The sequence below is a fragment of the Acipenser ruthenus genome, chromosome 17 (assembly GCF_902713425.1).
Source record: "Acipenser ruthenus chromosome 17, fAciRut3.2 maternal haplotype, whole genome shotgun sequence".
NCBI classification, from domain to species: Eukaryota; Metazoa; Chordata; class Actinopteri; order Acipenseriformes; family Acipenseridae; genus Acipenser; species Acipenser ruthenus.
Window position 1 is genome coordinate 32,412,961 of NC_081205.1, and position 20,285 is coordinate 32,433,245.

At 40.1% G+C, this 20,285-nt stretch overlaps 1 protein-coding gene across 6 annotated transcripts in view; it reads right to left on the reverse strand.

The window, feature by feature from the left end:
- The window catches only part of LOC117423634 (lipoma-preferred partner homolog), a 113,970-nt gene that overhangs the window by 44,721 nt on the left and 48,964 nt on the right, over positions 1–20,285 (reverse strand). For all 6 annotated transcript variants that reach the window (XM_034039700.3, XM_034039695.3, XM_034039699.3 and 3 more), the window contains 2 exons: positions 11,865–11,977; positions 3,355–3,477 (listed from right to left, as the gene is read on the reverse strand). In XM_034039700.3, coding sequence (XP_033895591.1) covers positions 3,355–3,477; positions 11,865–11,977 — 236 coding nt within the window. The remainder of the gene's footprint in view (positions 1–3,354; positions 3,478–11,864; positions 11,978–20,285) is intronic.

Sequence of the window (20,285 nt, forward strand, 5' to 3'; positions counted from 1 at the left end):
TGGGTGTGTGTGTGTTCTTTTTAACATATTTACAGCTGTGTAATTCCTCCTGGGATCAACACCATAACGACCGTCTCCTGATTAGGAGCACTGCCTTTCAATTCAAGAACAGCACCTGCTGTACATATTTGGGTTTGTTTCTAATTCAGATCTCTTTACTCAGTCCCCATGGTGTTCTTAAGAGATGGTTTATAGTGGTTAGGGCTCTGGACTCTTGACTGGAGGGTCGTGGGTTCAATCCCAGTTGGGGGACACTGCTGCTGTACCCTTGAGCAAGGTACTTTACCTAGATTGCTCCAGTAAATGGGTAATTGTATGTAAAAATGGGTAATTGTATGTAAAACTAATGTGATATCTTGTAACAATTGTAAGTCGCCCTGAATAAGGGCATCGGCTAAGAAATAAATAATAATAATAATAATTATAATATCATCATTATCATCATCATCAACATTATTATTATTATTATTATTATTATTATTATTATTATTATTATTACCACCAGCTCATTGAATGGAAATACTCCTATCTGATCTGGTAAGAAGTGCTGTCCTCTTGATTGGATTAGGATTAAGTTGCCAGCGTGGGTAAAATAAATGCCCCATGATTTACCACTAGTAAATTAATCGCTTTTCAGAGCAAGAAAGGTTCGTGTAGCACAGTGCAGTGATTGTGCTGTGACCAGCTTAATCCAGAGGTTTTTGCCTCACCTGTAATTTGCAAGTTATCATCATGGCTGAGAAGCAATTTAATTTTGTTTAGGAATAAAAAAAATAAAAAAAATTTAAATGATGCATTTAACATTTATTCATGATGTGATTTCATTATTTTACTTTTCATTTAGAAATAAAAAAGTAACAAAATCCTTCTCCTCTTTGTGCACTGAATATAAGTGTGACTAAGGTCCTCTCAAATGCCTCTTGTTTAATTGGGACAGCCACTTATTTGGGATATGTTTAGTTCTCCAGAGGCGTCCCGATAAAGTGGCGCAGACTGTAATAACACGTTCACATATGCTAACAAATTGATCCTTAAATGAAAGTGCGCCCCATGAAGATCAGTTCATAAATAAGCATTCTTCAAATTAATATTACAAAGTCTAAGGGTTACACCTATTGGTTTTCCTCTAACCACAACATGATGTAATGGCACGCAATTGTCTTCAGCACTTCTATTACTATTATTTATTTCTTAGCAGACACCCTTATCCAGGGCGACTTACAGTCGTAAGCAAATACATTTCAAGTGTTACAATACAAGTAATACAATAACTTTTGTTCAAGTGTGACAAACCACAATTCAATAATACAGCAGATAATAGTGATAGTTACATCAGGAGTTACATCACTTCTAGAACCAGAACCCCCACACAGCAGGGTCCGCATAATTCCACACTACATTTTAGAGTATAACCAAATAGGACAGGTCTATATTGAGGATAGGAGTCTATGATAAAAATTTGGAGACGTTTCAATTAAAATGTAAGTCAGTTAGTATGTTCACCTCGCAGGGCGTGACAGACGGACAGACATATCGGAGCATAAGGTTTCCCGTTTCGAATGAGGACCCGAGATAGCATCTTCAGACCCCAGCCCCCTGCACAGGAACAGGCATGCCCGTCAGTCTGAATGCAACTGCAGGCTCCCTCTGCTCATTCAAACGCAGTGTTTCTCCACTACACTTTCGGAGTTGTGCCAGTGCATATGGATTTTTTCAGGATTTGGGGTAGAGTGCACTTTCGCAGGCATTTGTCTAGTTTTTAAACAACACAGAATTCTGATAGAATTAAAAGGAAGGGTTAGGAAGGGGGGTTTCGAGGGACGACTTTCCACAATTAATTTTAATAATCATTTGTGAGTAATTCATTCCTGAAATTATTACCATTATTCTTACCATTTCACTAAATGTTGCTATTGCTACTGGATTATATCCACATTGTGTTCCATAGGGTCAATGAATAACAACATTAGTGATGCTGAAGCTAATTCCAATGTGCAGAACTCATTTGTTTTACTCTGTCAGTTGCACCTACTGCACCTGTGCCAGAGTTTGTCATTTTTACCCAGTCTATCCATGGAACTACAGAAGAGTGTTCTGGAAAAATAAAATGTATACTGCAGTATTAAAAATAATACAACAGCAACATCGTTATTTGTATTTTTCTTACTGTACTAGCATGTTACTATCCTTTAGAAATACACTGTATCCTCCCATTGCTCTACACCATAACCCTTACATATACCTGCTGTAATCACATTCACATGCAGTCATTACAGTACCATCCTCTGAAATTACATTTATGAGTGCTGAAAGTAGTTTAAAATGACTTTAATTTAAACAGGGAACATATTAGATTAAAGGCCAGCGGTTCAGTTGTATAATGAGAGCATATGCTTGAAGGAGACACAGCAGAAGTAAATCACAAGTGTGTCATTGCAAAAGCCTGGCTGCTTCCAAACAGCATCACTATTCTCTGCCATTTATAGAGAGTGCTGGGTTGTTAGAGATGCTAAGTCACTGCACTGCAAATAAATGAATCTCTTCCATGTGCAAGTGAGAATTCTGCAAGAACACAGGAACTCCAACAGGGATTTGAAAGTCTGCTGCTGTTTGATGCTCACGGTGGTGCATGAGAGGAGCTGCTGTTTTCTGAAGGTCAGGCTGCAGGCTGGGCTGCAGCAAAGCAGAACCGTTCCTTCCCTTTTCTGCAAAAGCACCTGAGACACGACCTCAGATGAGCAGCTCCACGAAACCGTAAGCCCACCTAACCGCGAGTACTTTCCTACTGCGGAGCTAAACTGGTGCTGCAGGTTCCCGGAGCCTGTGAGCCAACTGCATCGAAACTGTTTGAGCTGCAGCATCACCCAGCAGTGAAAACGGAAACAGTGTCAAACACCGGCAAACAAACAGGAAACTATACAGCCCAGTGCAGTAAGAGCATAATCAATGCAGTCACGACTAGCTGACACACCTGATGAGCAGAACAAAATGTATACTGCAGAGCTTGGATAATTGACAGTGCGGATTGTGTGTTTATATGTGGGTCAATGAAGGACTTGTATAAGTCATGTTATGTCAGCATCTGCAATGGCAATGAAGAGTGCATTAAGGGCTAAGCTGCCTTGGGGATATGAAGTAGCCTCAATCTCATAAGACTATTAGGAGAGAGAAAAGAGGCTGGGCAGAGCCAGTGTATCCTGGATCACATCATAAGAGGATAGTCACACAGCTGTGTCTAAAACTGGCTGAACTTTTTAAAGGACTGTGCCAGATATGCCAGCTCCCTTCTGCCTTTCATGCAGACTCACCAAGCAAGCTCTTAAGGTAGTGTATGGAAAATTGTGTTAATCCCACCTGCTGTGGTCTGGGCTTGTAGGGGGAGCTGTTCTCCAGGTCAGCAAGAATGCTGGTGAGCGAATCAATTTCAGCATCTAGACTCGAGCGCCTTTCCTGCAGTGACTTCTCAGGGGTCCTGACCTGGGGAGAAGAGAAGACAGCAATCAGCACCGACTGGGCACTGCAGCCCTTATGAAAGTATAGGTAAAGCCCAGGCAAGCCTGCAGAATCGCAGACCAGCATTGGACTGAATTACAAAACCTGCAAGATCTGAATGTATTTTTATAAGGGGTTAAACTGAAGGTGTGTCCTTGACGTCTCCAGGTAGAGTTCCATTTAGAATAATCCGACATCACTGAGAAAGAATTAGAATTCCACACAGCACCACAGCTGTTCCAACATCATTTTCCAATGTGTACCTCCTTATTTCAGGAGTCCAGAAGAAGTCAAGAAGGTCGAGGGCAAGGTTGGAAACTTACATAAACTAATGGAAATAGCTGAAAACCTTTTGTTTCATTCAACATTTTGTTCTTTAAAGTTAGTGCTGGATTCGAGTGTAGAAATGAGTGGCTGTGGTGCAGGGGTCATCTCTAATGCAATCAGCCTCCCCATTGTGTTTTAACAGCATAGCTCGTTTCCATTCTTACACTGCTTAAATTCAACTTTCTTCCCTTTTGTCGTTGCTTGATTGTTCATCACCTTTTCCATTTTTTGCCCCTTTTAATTTGTTCTTCCGTGCTTTCTGTTCTTGTCTGTATAAAAAGAGGCCCCCGTTCTTTCTTTTACTCGTTTCAGTGCATTAGGAACACCTCATTCAATGCATTGTTCCAATTCCATTTTTGACTTTTTTTTTTAATTCTCATTTTTTAAAAAATGTTTTCTGACACTCGGGACAACAAAAGAAGGCAAATTTAAATTTCAAATTCCTATCACAGAAACTATATTCCCCATTCTCAATAGATATACTGTATATATATATATATATATATATATATATATATATATATATATATATATATATATATATATATATATATACACTGTATATTCAAATGACACCCCTGCACATGATCTCACTCATTGTGCTTCAAGATCCTGAGCAGTGAAAAGTTGCTTTGCAGAATCTAATTTTGGTGCAGAATCCATGTCTTTAACATGCAGTACCCAACTGCAGACACTGATAGATACTGCTTCAACAGAGTCACACATAGGTACATGACAAACAACGTTCTTAACATGACATAAACCATGCTGTTCAAGGTGTGTTGAAGACATTCTGGAAAAAAAAAAACTGTCTTTAAAAAAATAAAGGTGCTATAAACAGAAAGAGAAAAAGCTGGGTGCTATAGACAGAGAGAGAGAAAAAGCATGGTGCTATAGACAGAGAGAGAGAAAAAGCAGGGTGCTATAGACAGAGAGAGAGAAAAAGCAGGGTGCTATAGACAGAGAGAGAAAAAGCAGCGTGCTATAGACAGAGAGAGAGAAAAAGCAGGGTGCTATAGACAGAGAGAGAAAAAGCAGTGTGCTATAGACAGAGAGAGAGAAAAAGCAGGGTGCTATAGACAGAGAGAGAAAAAGCAGGGTGCTATAGACAGAGAGAGAGAAAAAGCAGGGTGCTATAGACAGAGAGAGAGAAAAAGCAGGGTGTGCGTGACAGAGAGAGAAAAAGCAGGGTGCTATAGACAGAGAGAGAAAAAGCAGGGTGCTATAGACAGAGAGAGAGAAAAAGCAGGGTGCTATAGACAGAGAGAGAGAAAAAGCAGGGTGTGCGTGACAGAGAGAGAGAAAAAGCATGGTGCGCGTGACAGAGAGAGAAAAAGCAGGGTGTTATAGACAGAGAGAGAACTTATCAATGGCATGTGGTACTGGGTGCTTGACATTACTCCTAAAAAGAAAAACACAGAACAAAGTACTGCCTAGGGAAGGGAGGGACAGCGTCAGAAATGTTTAGATGTAGTGTGTATCCACTTTATTTAATACATCACATCCACTGAATAGACCCATAATATGTATCACTACCATAACAGTACTTGTCTCCTACTACAATATAAGGCGAATACAATTGATCGAAACACTGCAATTGTTGGCAAATTAACCACAAAAAAAAATAAAAATAACAACCATCTCGCCGTGTATGGTAGCGTCTATAACGTACTCCAGTCAGTAAAAATAAGCAGAAGTCAGGGAGGGTCCTGCTGTATTAATAATTCAAATGGTTTTGGGGTCCTGCCATTTAAACCTGTGTAAGAGAAGCCTAATGTATGCCTTTGTCCATGTAAAGCAAAGCCCATATGAATACCTAACACGTAACTGGAATAAACCAAATCAAAAGACTACATTAAGAATGAGTGAAGTAAATGAACTGTCCGATCTCAATTGAACTGTAATATCAGAATGAAATGGACGTGTGTCTCTCTGCGATGAGACAGTAATACAAATCGTCAGCCTGTCTGGAAAATATCATTCTACAGGTTGATTTTATACTGAGCATGAAACTATGTCCAGCATAAAGTGGGAGGTAGTTATTTATCCCACACCTAATACATACCAATGCAATTGCATGCATTATTCAATCATCAATTGAGCAAGAATTCACCGATTGTGTTTACTGCTTATTTGCTGGAATTTATCGCATTGGACGCAACGATAAGCATTTTCTTTCCCTCTTATTAGTAAAGCAAAGCTCTGTTGAAACATGAATACTAATCCATTGTTTATTTGTTTTTAGGTTAATCCGGACACATTAGGCATTGTGTCAAAGCAAACACAATTTAATTCAGTATCATCGCCGTCAAACAATACAGAAATGGCAACTCTTGCCAAAACATGAATAATGCTGCTTGATATATCATCTTGTATAACCACAGTGTTCTACAGGAACACTCACTTGCACAAGTCATACTGAAGCAGTGTGTTTCCTAGCGTTACCTGGCATCACTGTAGGTCAGGGATGGGCGACCTGACCTCACCCAACATCTGCATGTGCTCATTCCCTCTGCCACCCTTGGAGTCTTGGATTCAGACAATACAGTTTCTGTTTTAGATAATAAAAATGTATTGTACTTAATTATCTCAATGCAGTTGTTGTTGGTCTCCCCTGATTTCCCCATATTCCGAAGCTCTGCCCTGGGACTAAATTCTGAACTCCTGTTTGCGATCTCAACTTAACCCACGCAACTCTAACGCAATTCAACATGCAACCACCGCACAGCGCTCTGCGCAAAGCTACAAATGTGCACGATTTTTAGCCAGATGAAGTGCATTGCACCATTTTAACAATGCCAGGCAATGCCAGTAAAAGGTGTGATCTTTAACCACAGCACCACAGGCATTTGCTGGCATAACCTACTTTACTTACTCTGTAGAGGTAACCTGTGAAAGCTATCTGATAATAGGTGTGTGGGGGGGTTGTGCCAGTGATAAGAAACCCTGTCAATATGCCTACAAACAGCTACATTTACATGACAAGCCTCAGATCTTGATGGGGTGTTATCTTTAATAAGCTTTACAATGCAGCTTTAAAAATTCAGCAATCTGATATCATAGTGGACAATACAGGCTGTCTGGATGTCATTTGACTATTTTTTTCATATATTTACTTACATGCATTTGAGAAGGAGAACAGCACGCTACTACTGGCAGTCCATTTATGCCGATATATACATATTTCACACATTTCATCCCTACTGTATATCCCTAACAGAATCAAAGGGGATTTTGAACTCTCTTGGTGAACAGTGCCAAGTCTTGAATGAAAGTCCTTTGATCTAAGTGTCTTGTAAAGACTGCAGCTCTTCCCTGATGTCTCTTTCCAGCGTGTCTGTGTTCCTATATTGTCCATACTTGTGTGAGAGTCATGAACATTAAAATGGGATTTTAAGAGTGACCCTTGAAAAGAAAGAAAACAGTGAAAAATAAAACAGATGAGCATGACAAAGCATGATCTATGGGGCAACAGAAACCAGCTGTGTTTCTCAGACTGTATTCACCGAAGAACAGGATTGGCAACAACAGTCTAGGTGGGGTGAACTTTCTTGACCTCCAGGCATTTCAGTTTTTCTCAGTTAACAAAAACACACGCACACACATGCACACACATGCACATGCACATACACGCACGCACACAGAGACAGTAATCCCAGTTTAAATAACCAGCCCATGTCAAAGTCATTACCTAGGGCATGTTACAGAATCCCACTGCTGCTGAGGTGTTTATGGCTGGGTGAGGGGGGGGGTCTCTGAGGGCTGTACAAAAACAAAGCAGCGCCGTCCCCACAGTGTTGTCTCAGGCACCTTTAACTTCCCTGCAATCGCCATTGTAGCTGCCCCCCTTACGCTAAACTATTTGAACTTTGTTATTTTTGGCACCAAAAATAACTGATGTCATCTTACCCTACCACACTTTCCCATGCAACGTTGCCAAGTTGGTTACGTGCATGACCATGGAATCCGTGCTGCGCCCAGCTCCACCCAAATTCACACCTGCATGCTGCTCAACAATGGAATGCTCTGCAATGCAGCATGAACACTTGGCCTATTACCTGCTTTAATAAATCTATCTTTTAAGGTGAGGTTAAAAAAAAATAATAATAATAATTTAAACTGAACTTCTATCAATGCTGAACCACAAACAGGGAAAACAACCTGCCTCCCATCTCCCAACAAGGCACGATTCTCTGGGGCTGTTTTCATCGTGGAAGATAAAAGGTTGAATGTTCATCCAGCTGGTGTCTAAAGGGCACGCTAGTAAAGATCTGCCTCGCCCATGGCAACCTATTCTGCTGGTCAAGGGCCACATATAATGAGAAAGAGACCATCTCCAACTAATTTCAATTAGGGCAATGAGAACTGATGGCTGCTACAAGACTCATTAGTGATCTTACCGGAACATGTTTCCTCCAGGCTTCCGAGAATCCTATTCTTCAAATTCACTTAAAGACCATTAAAGTCACTTCTTTCATACAATGCAGACTAATAGTCATTTAACTAACATGATACCCTGTGCGTCACTATATCATCGGTTTTTATTGCTCTTGTTAAACACTTCTGCTGTTGTATTCTTCCACTGTTCCTGTGGCATAAAATCTACAATTAAAGTCGCTTTTAATGCATCGTTCAGATTTGTTATAAAATTATTCTTAAAACATCTGCTGTGCAGCATTCTGTTCCAATAGTATTGCAGACAATGTATTCAAGAAACATACACATCCCCTATAAAGGATATATGTACATGATAAACTCAAAGAGGGGTGATCTACATGGACAGCATGCTCAATGAATGTATGTTACAAATGCCCAACGTTTTGTCAAATAAAGGCATGGTTCCCTTACTAGCCTCACAAGCCAGAAGTTATGTATAAAGAGGTCTCTGTGAGCTAGATACTAAGAACCTGATGAATCAGAGTCTATGCCATGCTTTACCCATGATACATGTTAAAAACGCAATTGTGATGCACATTCAATCACTTCCACTTTATTGCTGTCGCTGGAGATCCCACATGGTGGATTCAATGCTCTCACTGTTACAAGTTAAGCTGCTGATTAAATACATTAAAGAGGGAAGCCGACTGCATCATAAATGTACTCATTGCTGTACAGTGCGCACATGTAATTCAGTTCGCAGACAATGAGTAATTAATAAATGACAAATGCATTTTCACAGTCCAGACAAGTATGTTGACACTTCCTAATTATGGCAAACAAAATCTCATAATAATCTCCCTTTTTATGGCTCTGTGAAACAGTAATGAAGCCAGGGGAGGTAAGAAATGATCACAGCTGTTTGGTGATTCTTCAAGGTATACATAAACTGACTTGAGATTGAAACTGACTTTTCTATTCTATTAAGTGTTTCTATTCTATTTAGTAGTTATGTTAACATGTACTCCAGAATTTCTGTTTTTTAAAGTATTCATATTGAATTGCATTTCAACTGTTTGCTTTCTATTCTTTTTTTTTTTTTTTTTTTAAGACACAGCTTCTTTGAAACCAAAACTATTAATTTGTGTGCCAAATCTTTTTTTTTTTTTTGTATGTTCTGGAATTTATCTATGCAAACAAAACAGGAAACCTTGGGTCGTGTGACAAAAAACACATTGTTTACAAGACAGAACAAACAAACAAACATGATGCAAAAATCCCCCAAAAAAACCCAACATTAAAAATCCTTTCAGCCGGAGTGTATTTTAGACTTCCACTGCAGTTTGCACATTCTCCTGTGCTGTGAGAATGTGCTCTGGCAGTCTCTGAGCCAGCTAGGGAGACAGACAGACAGGGTGGCTAAAGAAACTGACTCCACGTATACGCTGAAGCAAGCCAAGCCAAACAGCACACACACACACACACGCACACAGAGACACACACACACACACACACTCACATGCACACACACTCTTCCTGGTGGTCCACAAGCACGCCACACTGCTGCTCTCTTCTCTGAGTTCGCTGGGCTTTAAGATTCCTCCGAGTCCCATTCCACATGAGCACACGAAGTTCGTTTACATCCCAAAAGCCACAATGCACAGTAAATGATTGTGAATTGCAGACATGAAATCCTTTGAACACCAAAGAGTATTTCCTTGTGTCAAAATTCATAGTTTTAGTCTAGTGGATACTGCATTACAGCACACACATCTATTTCAATCGTCTCCGGGCCCTTTCTAGTTTCCTACTTGAAGAAGTTTAATTTTCTTGTCAAAAACAATTGCCGCTCGGTAATCTCCAGCACAATTTAGTTTTAATTGGCGATTTGGCTTTAATCCGATATTTTTTTCTCTGATTTGCTTCTGTCTTTTATTAACAGAGCGCTACGGTTGGGTACAATGATATGAGTTAAACAAACAAACAAAAAAAAACATGTCAGGGAAATAATTTAGGGCTAAATTAACTTCCAATAGGATTGCAAGCTGGCCTTCCAACAACAACAACATTATAGACCAGCACTTTGGACTGTTTCATTTGAGGTGGTATTAATCAATGCAAGTCTGCAATGACTGTCAAGGATAGGCAGGTTTCCTCATCACTGTATAGTTATACTCAGTTATTTTGAAACATCAAGCCCTAAATAAATTCAAACTGCTGTTCATGAATTTATACTATTAGCCCGCGCTGGCTTATAGGAAGCACATGACAGAAGGATTAAAATGGACTTGAATGGACTTTACACAACCCTCAAACAAATGTGGATCAAAACTAAAGGGAGAGACATTGATCCAGATAGTTAGTGGGTGTGAGGGTGAAGCTGGTTGGTAGGAGCGCTGAACCGCAGAATGCTGTGTTTCAAGCCATGCCCGTTGTCCAATCTGGTGCAAGCACAGAGCAGACAAGCCTAGGATGTGCAGGATTTCAGATTCCCTGTCTGTGCACAAGGCTGAAGAAACAGGCTAGTCGAGTTTAACTGGCGTGCTGACATGCTGGTGGAACATCACTCGATCTTGGAACATTCCACAAACTGCTAGTAATTGTATTATAATAAATGGAATTTAAAGTCACAAACCAGTGAGGTCATGACAGGATTTTGAGCTTACTCCCTGTTGTTTTATGTTTTGTTGTCCCCCATGGACACTAGGGGTGCAGAGAGTAACTCAAACCAAGTTATTGCAACCCATGTGTTTCAGAGCTGCATCAATTCTTGCTAGAATAATTTACATTGTAATTATTATTATTATTATTATTATTATTATTATTATTATTATTATTATTTACAAGGATGGGAAACTGTTGCTCATCTTAAGCTCACAGGTAATCCATGTTTAAAAGTTTGATTTAACTGCTATATATTCATTTTTTTCTTTTAAATACTTTTTTCTATGCCACAATGCACCTTCAGAGTCTCTGATCATTGCTTGTGTATTTCTACAAACATTGAACAAAAACATGCAAACATAAGCCAGAGCAGCAGACAGAGACCCTTTAACCTGAATCCGTTTAGAAAAGGAGTGCAGAGGGCTTCACTATCTACATCACAAGTAACAAAACCACTGCACAGTTGAGCACCGTCCTGTAATCTCTGTTCAAAAGAGACCATAGTTTGCATAAGCACAGGGAACTGAATTACCCAACTGCCACAGAGCAAGCCCTGGATTGATGCAAGCTCGTCAGGTGAAATCCGTTAGAAACCGTGGTTTGTGTGGCATCAGTGCCCTGGAGGATCATGTGGTCAATGTCACAACTGCATCAACCGAGGGGCAGAGGGGTGACGATGTTTCTTTATTTTTTCTTGGTCTGAAAGTTTATGGCTCCACAGGAGAGAAAGCAAAAAACACACTACGAATCAAAGATCCACTCAACCAAGACGTTCTGTTAGGTTGTAATGATCAGGTGTATTACTGAACCTACTTCGTTTTCAAATGTTATGCACAAAAAAAAAAGCTCTGTACTGATAAAACAAACCTGTATAAACATTGCACATGGATGGAACTTGCTGGGGTGAGTGCTTGTTTATAGGTGCTTATTACAAAACCCCCATATTCAAAAACCTTTGTGCTGGACTATTTAAGACAAAGGGGGAAATTGCTGTACTTCCCCACCTGCACATTGAAGAGTGCTCCGTCCGGAGGGGGGGGTGGGAGTTGGAAGGTCCCGGGGGGTGAGGGTAGATTGGCCAGATCCTCCATGGGGGGGGGAGGTGGCAGGAAGTCCCCTGAAGATGGAAGAAAACAAAATACTGATCAGTTCTGTGTAGTTAACAGACATGCAGCAAACACTTCATGCGGGGCTCCCATCTCTTGTCCCCAGACCAGTCAAACTGATGTCCACAATGCAATTTCAAAAACAGGTTGCCCAGTCCCATTCTTAAAAGTAGAATGGAAACTTATTTTTAAAAGGAATCATGTGGAGAATAATCCATTGTTTTTAAAGCCCTTTCCATTCTGCATTTTATAAGTGCAATAACACACTCCAGGATGTTCAAATATCGTTCAATATCTGCTGGTCTGAGCTGTTTAATGGCACTTGGCTTCGCCTCCTGTATACAGCTCTCCTAGACATGCGAATATTAGACCATATTTGAACACCCTGGAGCGTGTTATTGCTGTCTTATCCTGCTGGGGTACAGGTTGACCAAATCAAGCCAATAGTTTCTTATAAATGAATATAAGTTTGATTGACCTCCACTTTCTCTAAACCCTGTGTAAAAAAAACCTAGGTGCAGTTCAGATTTCTTAAGTTATTTCTCAATAGTGTTGAAACACTGGCCGTTTTATTTTCCTTACGCAAAGACTGGAGTAAAAACCCGTTAATATATGAAGTGAAAGTGGAAATCCCACTGAGCTTAAGCTGAAGTGCTATTGCACCCATATACACCAGTACACCTGATTTCCCTGCTACGATAAATGTATTGTACATCTTTGCATGTATGTGCTTGTCTAATGATTCAATATAGCATTTAATGAATTGTCTGCCAAGAATGTACAACCGAAATAAACAAGAAAATATGTAAGTTATTGCCAACATGAAGCACAAACTGTGCCAAAAGCAACAGCAAGACTGTATAAACAAACACAGAGGTTGAGTAAAACAAAAACAACTCTGGAGACTGTCAAGTCCATTGACGGAAGCAATAATACACACAGTATTTGAATATTCTTTAGAAATACTAAAAGAAAATGTAGAACTAAGATTCTGAATAAAAGTCTTTCACCTAATGTTTGTCATTAGAAGGTCTCTTTTTGTATTTCTACATTTTTACCATAATTAATTGTTTCACAGTTATGGAGAATACCAGAAAAAAAAGAAATCCGGTGAGCTCCACTGGCTTCAGTCCTTGTTGATGAGCACCCCATCTGTCACTGGATTTTAACGTCAAGCAAACTCAACAGTATGTTCCTTTACGGTAGTAGAGGTCATTATGGATGAAACACGATGCAGGGTTGGCTCCCTGGACATACTAGAGGTATGGTGTCATCAGACAGACAGAAAGACTGTTGAAAAGATGATCGTTTTGCACACTGCAACCATGGTCAGTGCCTCATCATATCCCTTAATGAAGCGAGCCATCAGAACGCCAACATGTCACATTACAGCAATACTCCACTAACTACAACACTGCCGCCTGCGCTTCAGGAACCCGCAGTGCACTTTTCAAAGTGTGCGCACCTGTTAACTCTGTCTTCACTTTTCCTCTATCCTATCCTAAACACATTCTGTTGCTGTTCTTTACTGAGATTGATTCTGGCAGTCACAAAGACTGGAATTCTCTCTAAGCAGTTTGTTCCGAATCATGTGGTGGGTTTGCCATGTGAAGGAATATCCCTGCAGGACAAAGCTGGGCCGCTGTCCCACCTAGCTCCCCGACTCCCCCTGTGACAGAATAAACACACTACATTGAAGGGTTAGGGTTATTGTGTGCTTGTGCCACTGCATTACTGTGCATATTACTTAAAAAACAAACATGAAATAAGGAAACTAGTAATGAACAACACAGATTGCAAATTTGGAATGAACTTGTTTCCTAGTTACAACACAAGAGTTCCAGAGTGTTACAAAACCAGAGTTGCATGTCACTGGTTTTGTAACACTGAAGTTCTTAAACAACAGGGCTAAGAACCGCAGAGGTCCTGAAGCCAGGGATTTCATCAAAGTGTTTAAGGCTCTTGCACCCAACGGCAGCAACCTGAATGCGGTCGAGTAACCAGCTTGTGGTGGAGGAAGGGTGACCACCCGTCCCTGATTGAATGGGACAGTTCCTAAATGTAAATATCAAGTCCCGTTTTTACATTTTGAAAATGTGGTCACCCTCAGTGGAAGGCCTCAGAGTGCCGTCAAGGTTTTAAATAACAGGAGAGGGTGTGTGAAGCCAAGCTTTCTCAGGTCCTCGACTCTCTCATAAAACAGAGGCTCATTCTCAGGCTTCACACTTGACCTGTTTTCATTGGAACAGGTTTGCTGGTATGCAAGCGCTGGCCAGGCTGAGCTGCTCTTTTTTTTAAACCAGATGCGGCAGTTCACACTCTGCCTCTGCTAAACTGTCTAGCGCTCGCTGGCAGAGCATAATGGAATCTGGCAGGAAGCACTGGCTGGATTCCATTGGCTACAACAGACATTATAAAACAATAATAATATGGCCCTGTGCATGCAAACAGTCCCTATATGATCGGAACAGTCCCGATTTCCTTGCAAATGTCCCGCGTCCCAATGCATAGCAATAAAATCATTACAAAAAGTATCATTTATTCTGCACAGTAGAGTTAGTGAAAACCACACGCTGTGCTCTTTGTGCGGCTGACACGTCTGCTGATCACTAACTTATAAAGGTAAGAACGCTTCATTATGTCTATTTTTACTGTCATGATGGTCGTGTTGAGTTGAGTTGGGGGGGATACGTCTATTATATGATAATGAGTGTTTTTTGCGTATGACTCCTCCCATGTGTATGATGCGTATGCCCCCCCTCCCCCTCCCCGTGTAACATTTCGATCGGCTAAGTGAGCTGCGGGGTCTGATGAATTCTAGCAACCAGCAAGAAGAGCCTCTGTATTATGCAATCAGTGATCATTAAGCTATGCTGAGATTTAGCCAACAAAAGGCTTTGATCAAATGAATCCCATGCATGAGTTCCTTGAACTAGATTGTCGAAACGTGGAATGGTAGTGCTGATATAATCAGGGCCGGATTAACCCATCACGGGGCCCTAGGCAAACATACAATTCTGGGGCCCCTATCTTCTTATATGAATAACAACAAATATACGATTATATATATATATATATATATATATATATATATATATATATATATATATATATATATATTAGCTTAACTCAAGCTCCACCAATTTGCAATTTTCATTTTTAAATTATTATACATGGTTTTGATCAGAAATAGTTAATTATGCCAAATTCTATTTATTAATTATGATGAAAGTTTAAGATGAACTTAACGACTGCTGAAGGACACAAAACAAACATGAGTTGAAGAATTCTCTCTTTATAGCAAGAACTGTTTCTTCTATACTTTTTCTGATCATGCTGTAATCTGGAAAAACCTGAAGCCTATATGGACAAGAACACCATAGGTTGATTGTTATCCAATTTAAAAACAGTGATACATCTATATAGGAGGGTGCATGCTCAAACTTTTGTCTACTAACTGTAGGTCCACTGTGGCCATTCGAGATCCCTGCAGCATTTACCCAGAACTGAACCCTGCATCTGTGGAGACCTTCCGGTTTAATACACGTGACAGAAATGTTCAAAACACATTCTTCACATACTTAACAAGCTGGAAGGCTGGTTTAGTTTTCCCTGTCAGAAATGTTCAATACAGCACTGTGATAAAAGGGGGGAAATGAGCATCTAATACAGTATTTAGGCCTTGTTTCGCCCACTGGCCTTTTAGTTGCCATGGTGACCACTTCAAAGCAAGAGGTTTGAATAGTCTGTTTACCATAATGTAAGCTTGATTCAAAGAATAACAAATCACACTAAATTGTTTTGACCTACTGTACAGTAAAGGGATGACTTTTTGTAACTGTTGCATATTGCTCATTTTATTAAAATGATTTTAAATGTAACAATAAAATGCCAAATCACTTATTATTTATTGTCCCCCAAGCTTTCAGTTAGTGCCAGCACTGGGTTCTTCAGCCTGTGGGCCCTGGAGTCACTGAGAAGGGCTTCTCTCCGTGCTGTGAATGAATCCACTTCGATTTGTATTCGCAAAGCGACTGGAGATGATGGCAGGCTTTAACAAGAGAAGCAGCAGGGACACCAATTTACCGGAACATCTTCTCCCCTCTTTATTAGGCATTCATGATTCTCAAGTAGCTGCTTTTTGATCCAGGAATTGTAATCGGTAATTAAAGTTATTGGAGAAACCATGAGAGGTGTAATTGGTTAATGGGAGTGTAGCAAATGAATGCCTCTCAGATGACAAGGGGATGGAGACGATTATTGGTATGGAGATTATTCAAATATTTTTAATATTATTGGACCATTTTACATTCCCATTCTTGGTAAAAGTCCAACATTTACCCAAACAGACACATTCTTTCAGATGAAAAAATATTCAAGGTTAAAGAAAGAAAGAAAAAAAAACAGAAAGATTAAGTAAAATTTTAAGATTTTACATTTGGCTTCAAATATCTTCCCCTCTGATTATGTACGGTATATCTATTTCTGTAAATCTTAAACTTCCTTTTATCTGAAATTAGAAAAATACACAATGTAGGGTTGCATAGTATTAAATAAGGCAAACATCTGAGCTGCTTGGATTACAGGAACAGGCTATTTTAGTTATTGTTTTTCCCCCCCCAATGAGTAGATGTATTGCTAGGAACTGGCAACCTGCAGCATTTTTCACAGGCCACAGAGAACAGAACCAGGGGCAACGAGTGGAAGCTGAAGAAGGGCATATTCAGAACTGAGGGGTCAAGGAGCTTTTTCACGGAAAGGGTGGTGAACCGATGGAGCAGGCTGCCGGACAGAGTTACTGAAGCAGAGGCTATGGGATCCTTCAAGAATTGACTGGATGCTGTCATGAACAAGAACTCTCTCTGTGACCATAAGACGACCTTGAGCTAGCCACCTGGAGGAAGGGCGGTCCCTTTAGCCATGGATTCCCAGAGGTTTCATTTCCCCTACTAACTTGGTTGGGGCTTTTTCTTTTCCTCTCTTGAGTGCTAACAGAGCACGCTTGCATCAAAACGTTCTAGAATGTCTTATGTTCTTATGTTCTTATGTTCTATCTATAGCTGCCTCAATGTCCATACAGGAATGGTTGAGTCGCAGTGTCAGAGCTGCCTTGAGATCCATGGCACTGAGCCCACTCCTGTACCAAGTCTGTGTTTTCATTTGCAGTGGTTTTAATCAGTTATATTTCAAGGGCCTAGACACACAGTTCAAAAACAAAGCAAACATAATCCCTGGGTAAAGACTCTCAACCGTTTAGCAAAGGTACCGAGCCAAAAATCTTGCAAGCCCAGATCACTGAACATTACCAAATCATGAAAGTGATTCTATACTGAGATAAAATTCACTGCAGAAAAGCCAATGACTAATCAAGAACTAAAACTTTCAGTCTGTACCATGAAGAACCCCCCCCTCGAGACTTCTCACATCCACCAGCTGTTTATCATGAACAATGTCCATTTGCACACACCTGCATACACAGCAGAGCAGAACTACATTGTAGTAGCCTCAACCAAAAGCAGTTTTGTTTCCCCTTTTCCTACATGGGAATGTTCAATGAGCATCGCCCTCGCTAAAACCAAATGTGTTTATATTTGAAAAGTGACAGTCTAATAAGAAAAGCACAGTTTAGTGGTTACTGTTTTTTGGATGGTTCATATCTAACTTGACGGCCGTCTCCATGAATCAGCCTGTTTAATTGTCCGGGTGAAAGTATCAGAAGCAGGATAATGGAGCTTGGAAAGTAGGCACTGTGGAGCATGAAGACGATTACAGCGAGTCCCAGCTGCACACATGGATACTGCTGGATACTGATCAAAAACAGACACAAGAGGAAGTGACAACAGGCAAACGCTTCAACTGTTTAGAAAAGTTTATGAAAGCATAAACAGCCCAGTAATTTTGCAGTGCGTTTTCCTTGCTTGCCTTATCCAGGGCAACTTACAATTGTTACAAGATATCACATTATTTTTTACATACAATTACCCATTTATACAGTTGGGTTTTTATTAGAGCAATCTAGGTAAAGTACCTTGCTCAAGGGTACAGCAGCAGTGTCCCCCACCTGGGATTGAACCCACGACCCTCCGGTCAAGAGTCCAGAGCCCTAACCACTACTCCACACTGCTGCCCATGAATGTAATGTGCATTTTCTTACCCCGATACACAGGTTATTATAAAAGGTTATTAATAAAGGTTATTATTAAAACCACAGCAAATTGAAAATGAGATGTTGCTTCTTCAAGCTCTTTGCTGTTATGCAATTATAATTATAACAGCTGTTTTTTTTATCATTTCTAAATAGAGCAGCTTGTTATTTCGGTGTGAAGGAGGCTGTGTCTAATGGGAAGGAGTTCAAAGAAGTCATGAGTGTTACTGGAGCAACTCTCTTCCAGTAATGTAAGAGACCTCAAGGGGAAGTGGCTTTGCTGAGCACATCCCTGCCACTGACCATGCACACCCGGTGAGCAGAGAGCAGCTCCTCTTCCACGTGTCTCCGGGGGACTTTATTTACCAGTCTTACATGCATTTAATTCTCTTTAGAATCTGGAGATTCACATGTACGCCAAACAAAACTTTAAATACTACAATTAAAAAAAAAACAAAAAAAAAAAACAGGCACTTTAGGGAGAGTTTGGTTTATTCAGAGGTACATCTTAATACAAAGAGAGAGCTAAGTAGACCATACTCAATAAAATAACAATACAACAAGAATTCCAAACCATTAATATACATCCAGAAATAATCCACACATACATACAGGCATACAGATACATACTGTACACATACAGATACATACATGCAGGTAGTTTGTCAGGAGTAGGATTTGGAGGAATTACCTTCTCCTAAAATAAAGAGCAGAGTTGAAATACACTACATACCATTAGGTTAGATTACAAAAAAGAAATGAGCAGTTCCCATCTGTAGAGGTCACTAAAAAGCCCATGCATGTTTTCTTACTGTACCAACAGCACCTTCTCTTAATGCATGTAACAGCTCCTAACCACTTCCCTTTAAGAGACAGCTTCAACAGACCGAGGCTTCCCCTTGACACAGTAGCTATTTTGAGTTGCAGAACTGCATACCTGCTCAGAAACAACCACTTCAACCGGCTCATACTGGCCATGCGAAGCGACCCAGCTACAGGTGTGAGAAATTCTACTCAGTGCCAACCACTGAATCAGAGAAGTTTTTTTCACACAGCTTAAGTTGCACGCTGAGTTCAGCCAATAACCCATAATTAAAAAAAAAAAAAAAAAAAAAAAAAGCAAATAAATAAAAAGCATATCAGATAACCTCTGACATCTGATGGTTCTTCAAAACACATCGGCCCAGATGGCTGTTGCTGGCTCTCTGTGGTTGTACAGTCACGAACAGCTGTCATTTCTCTGACCTTTTCCTATTAAGAAAACAAACCTTAAATAGATGTTTTGAGGCCCCCTTTTGTAACAATATATGACCCTTAAGTTATTTTATGCTATTTTTATGGCAACTGAGCCACTGGCTTTTTTTCTGTGCTACCACAGACCTATTTTAGGCAGATGGTACGAAACTGTTTCAATAATTTATTTCAGCTTTTTTGCTGACATGACATCCATCACAATGACCCTTTCTATATATTTAATTTAAATGAACATTCACCTGCCATGTGCACATCTCACGCGTTCATAAAAAGTTGCTCCCAGTTGCAGCTTACAAACAGCTGAAAAACAACAGCAACACTGAGCTGCAGTTCAGGTCTCTAAAATCAGTTGGTCCTCATTATATAAGTTTGCTGTGGAATATCAGGATAAAAGCAAACGTGCAGTAAAAGATTACAGCATGTTAAAAACGACACATTTACTATTTCAACATTTTTAAGGGGCTGTATTTTGCCTGTGGTCGTGGAACTACAAATGCTTGCCACTAAGATGCATAGAACATAAAACAGGAGGTGATTTTATTAGATGATCTTGTGCTGTTTGAAAGAAAGGTCAGCAGCAGCATACAGTGGCCAATGAAGCGCAAATAACAAAATCTGCTGTTGCATAACGTTTGTTGAACTTAGTCCCCAGAGGAGCTTCTTGACATGAACTGAGATTCTCTGGTTGTAGCAAACACATTGAAGGTGCAATAAGAGACACACCAATACTGAGGACCTAATGATCACTGTCTGGTTACTAATGTCAATCCGGGGTCAATATTTGGCTTAAAGTATAAGCAGAGTTTTAACAGCCTAATTAAGAACGGAGTGTGGTGAACTGGCTGCAGCTAATGAATTTGAAAACCAAACAAAGCCCACGTAATTTTGGCTTACTGAACACAGGGGATTCTACCAAGATT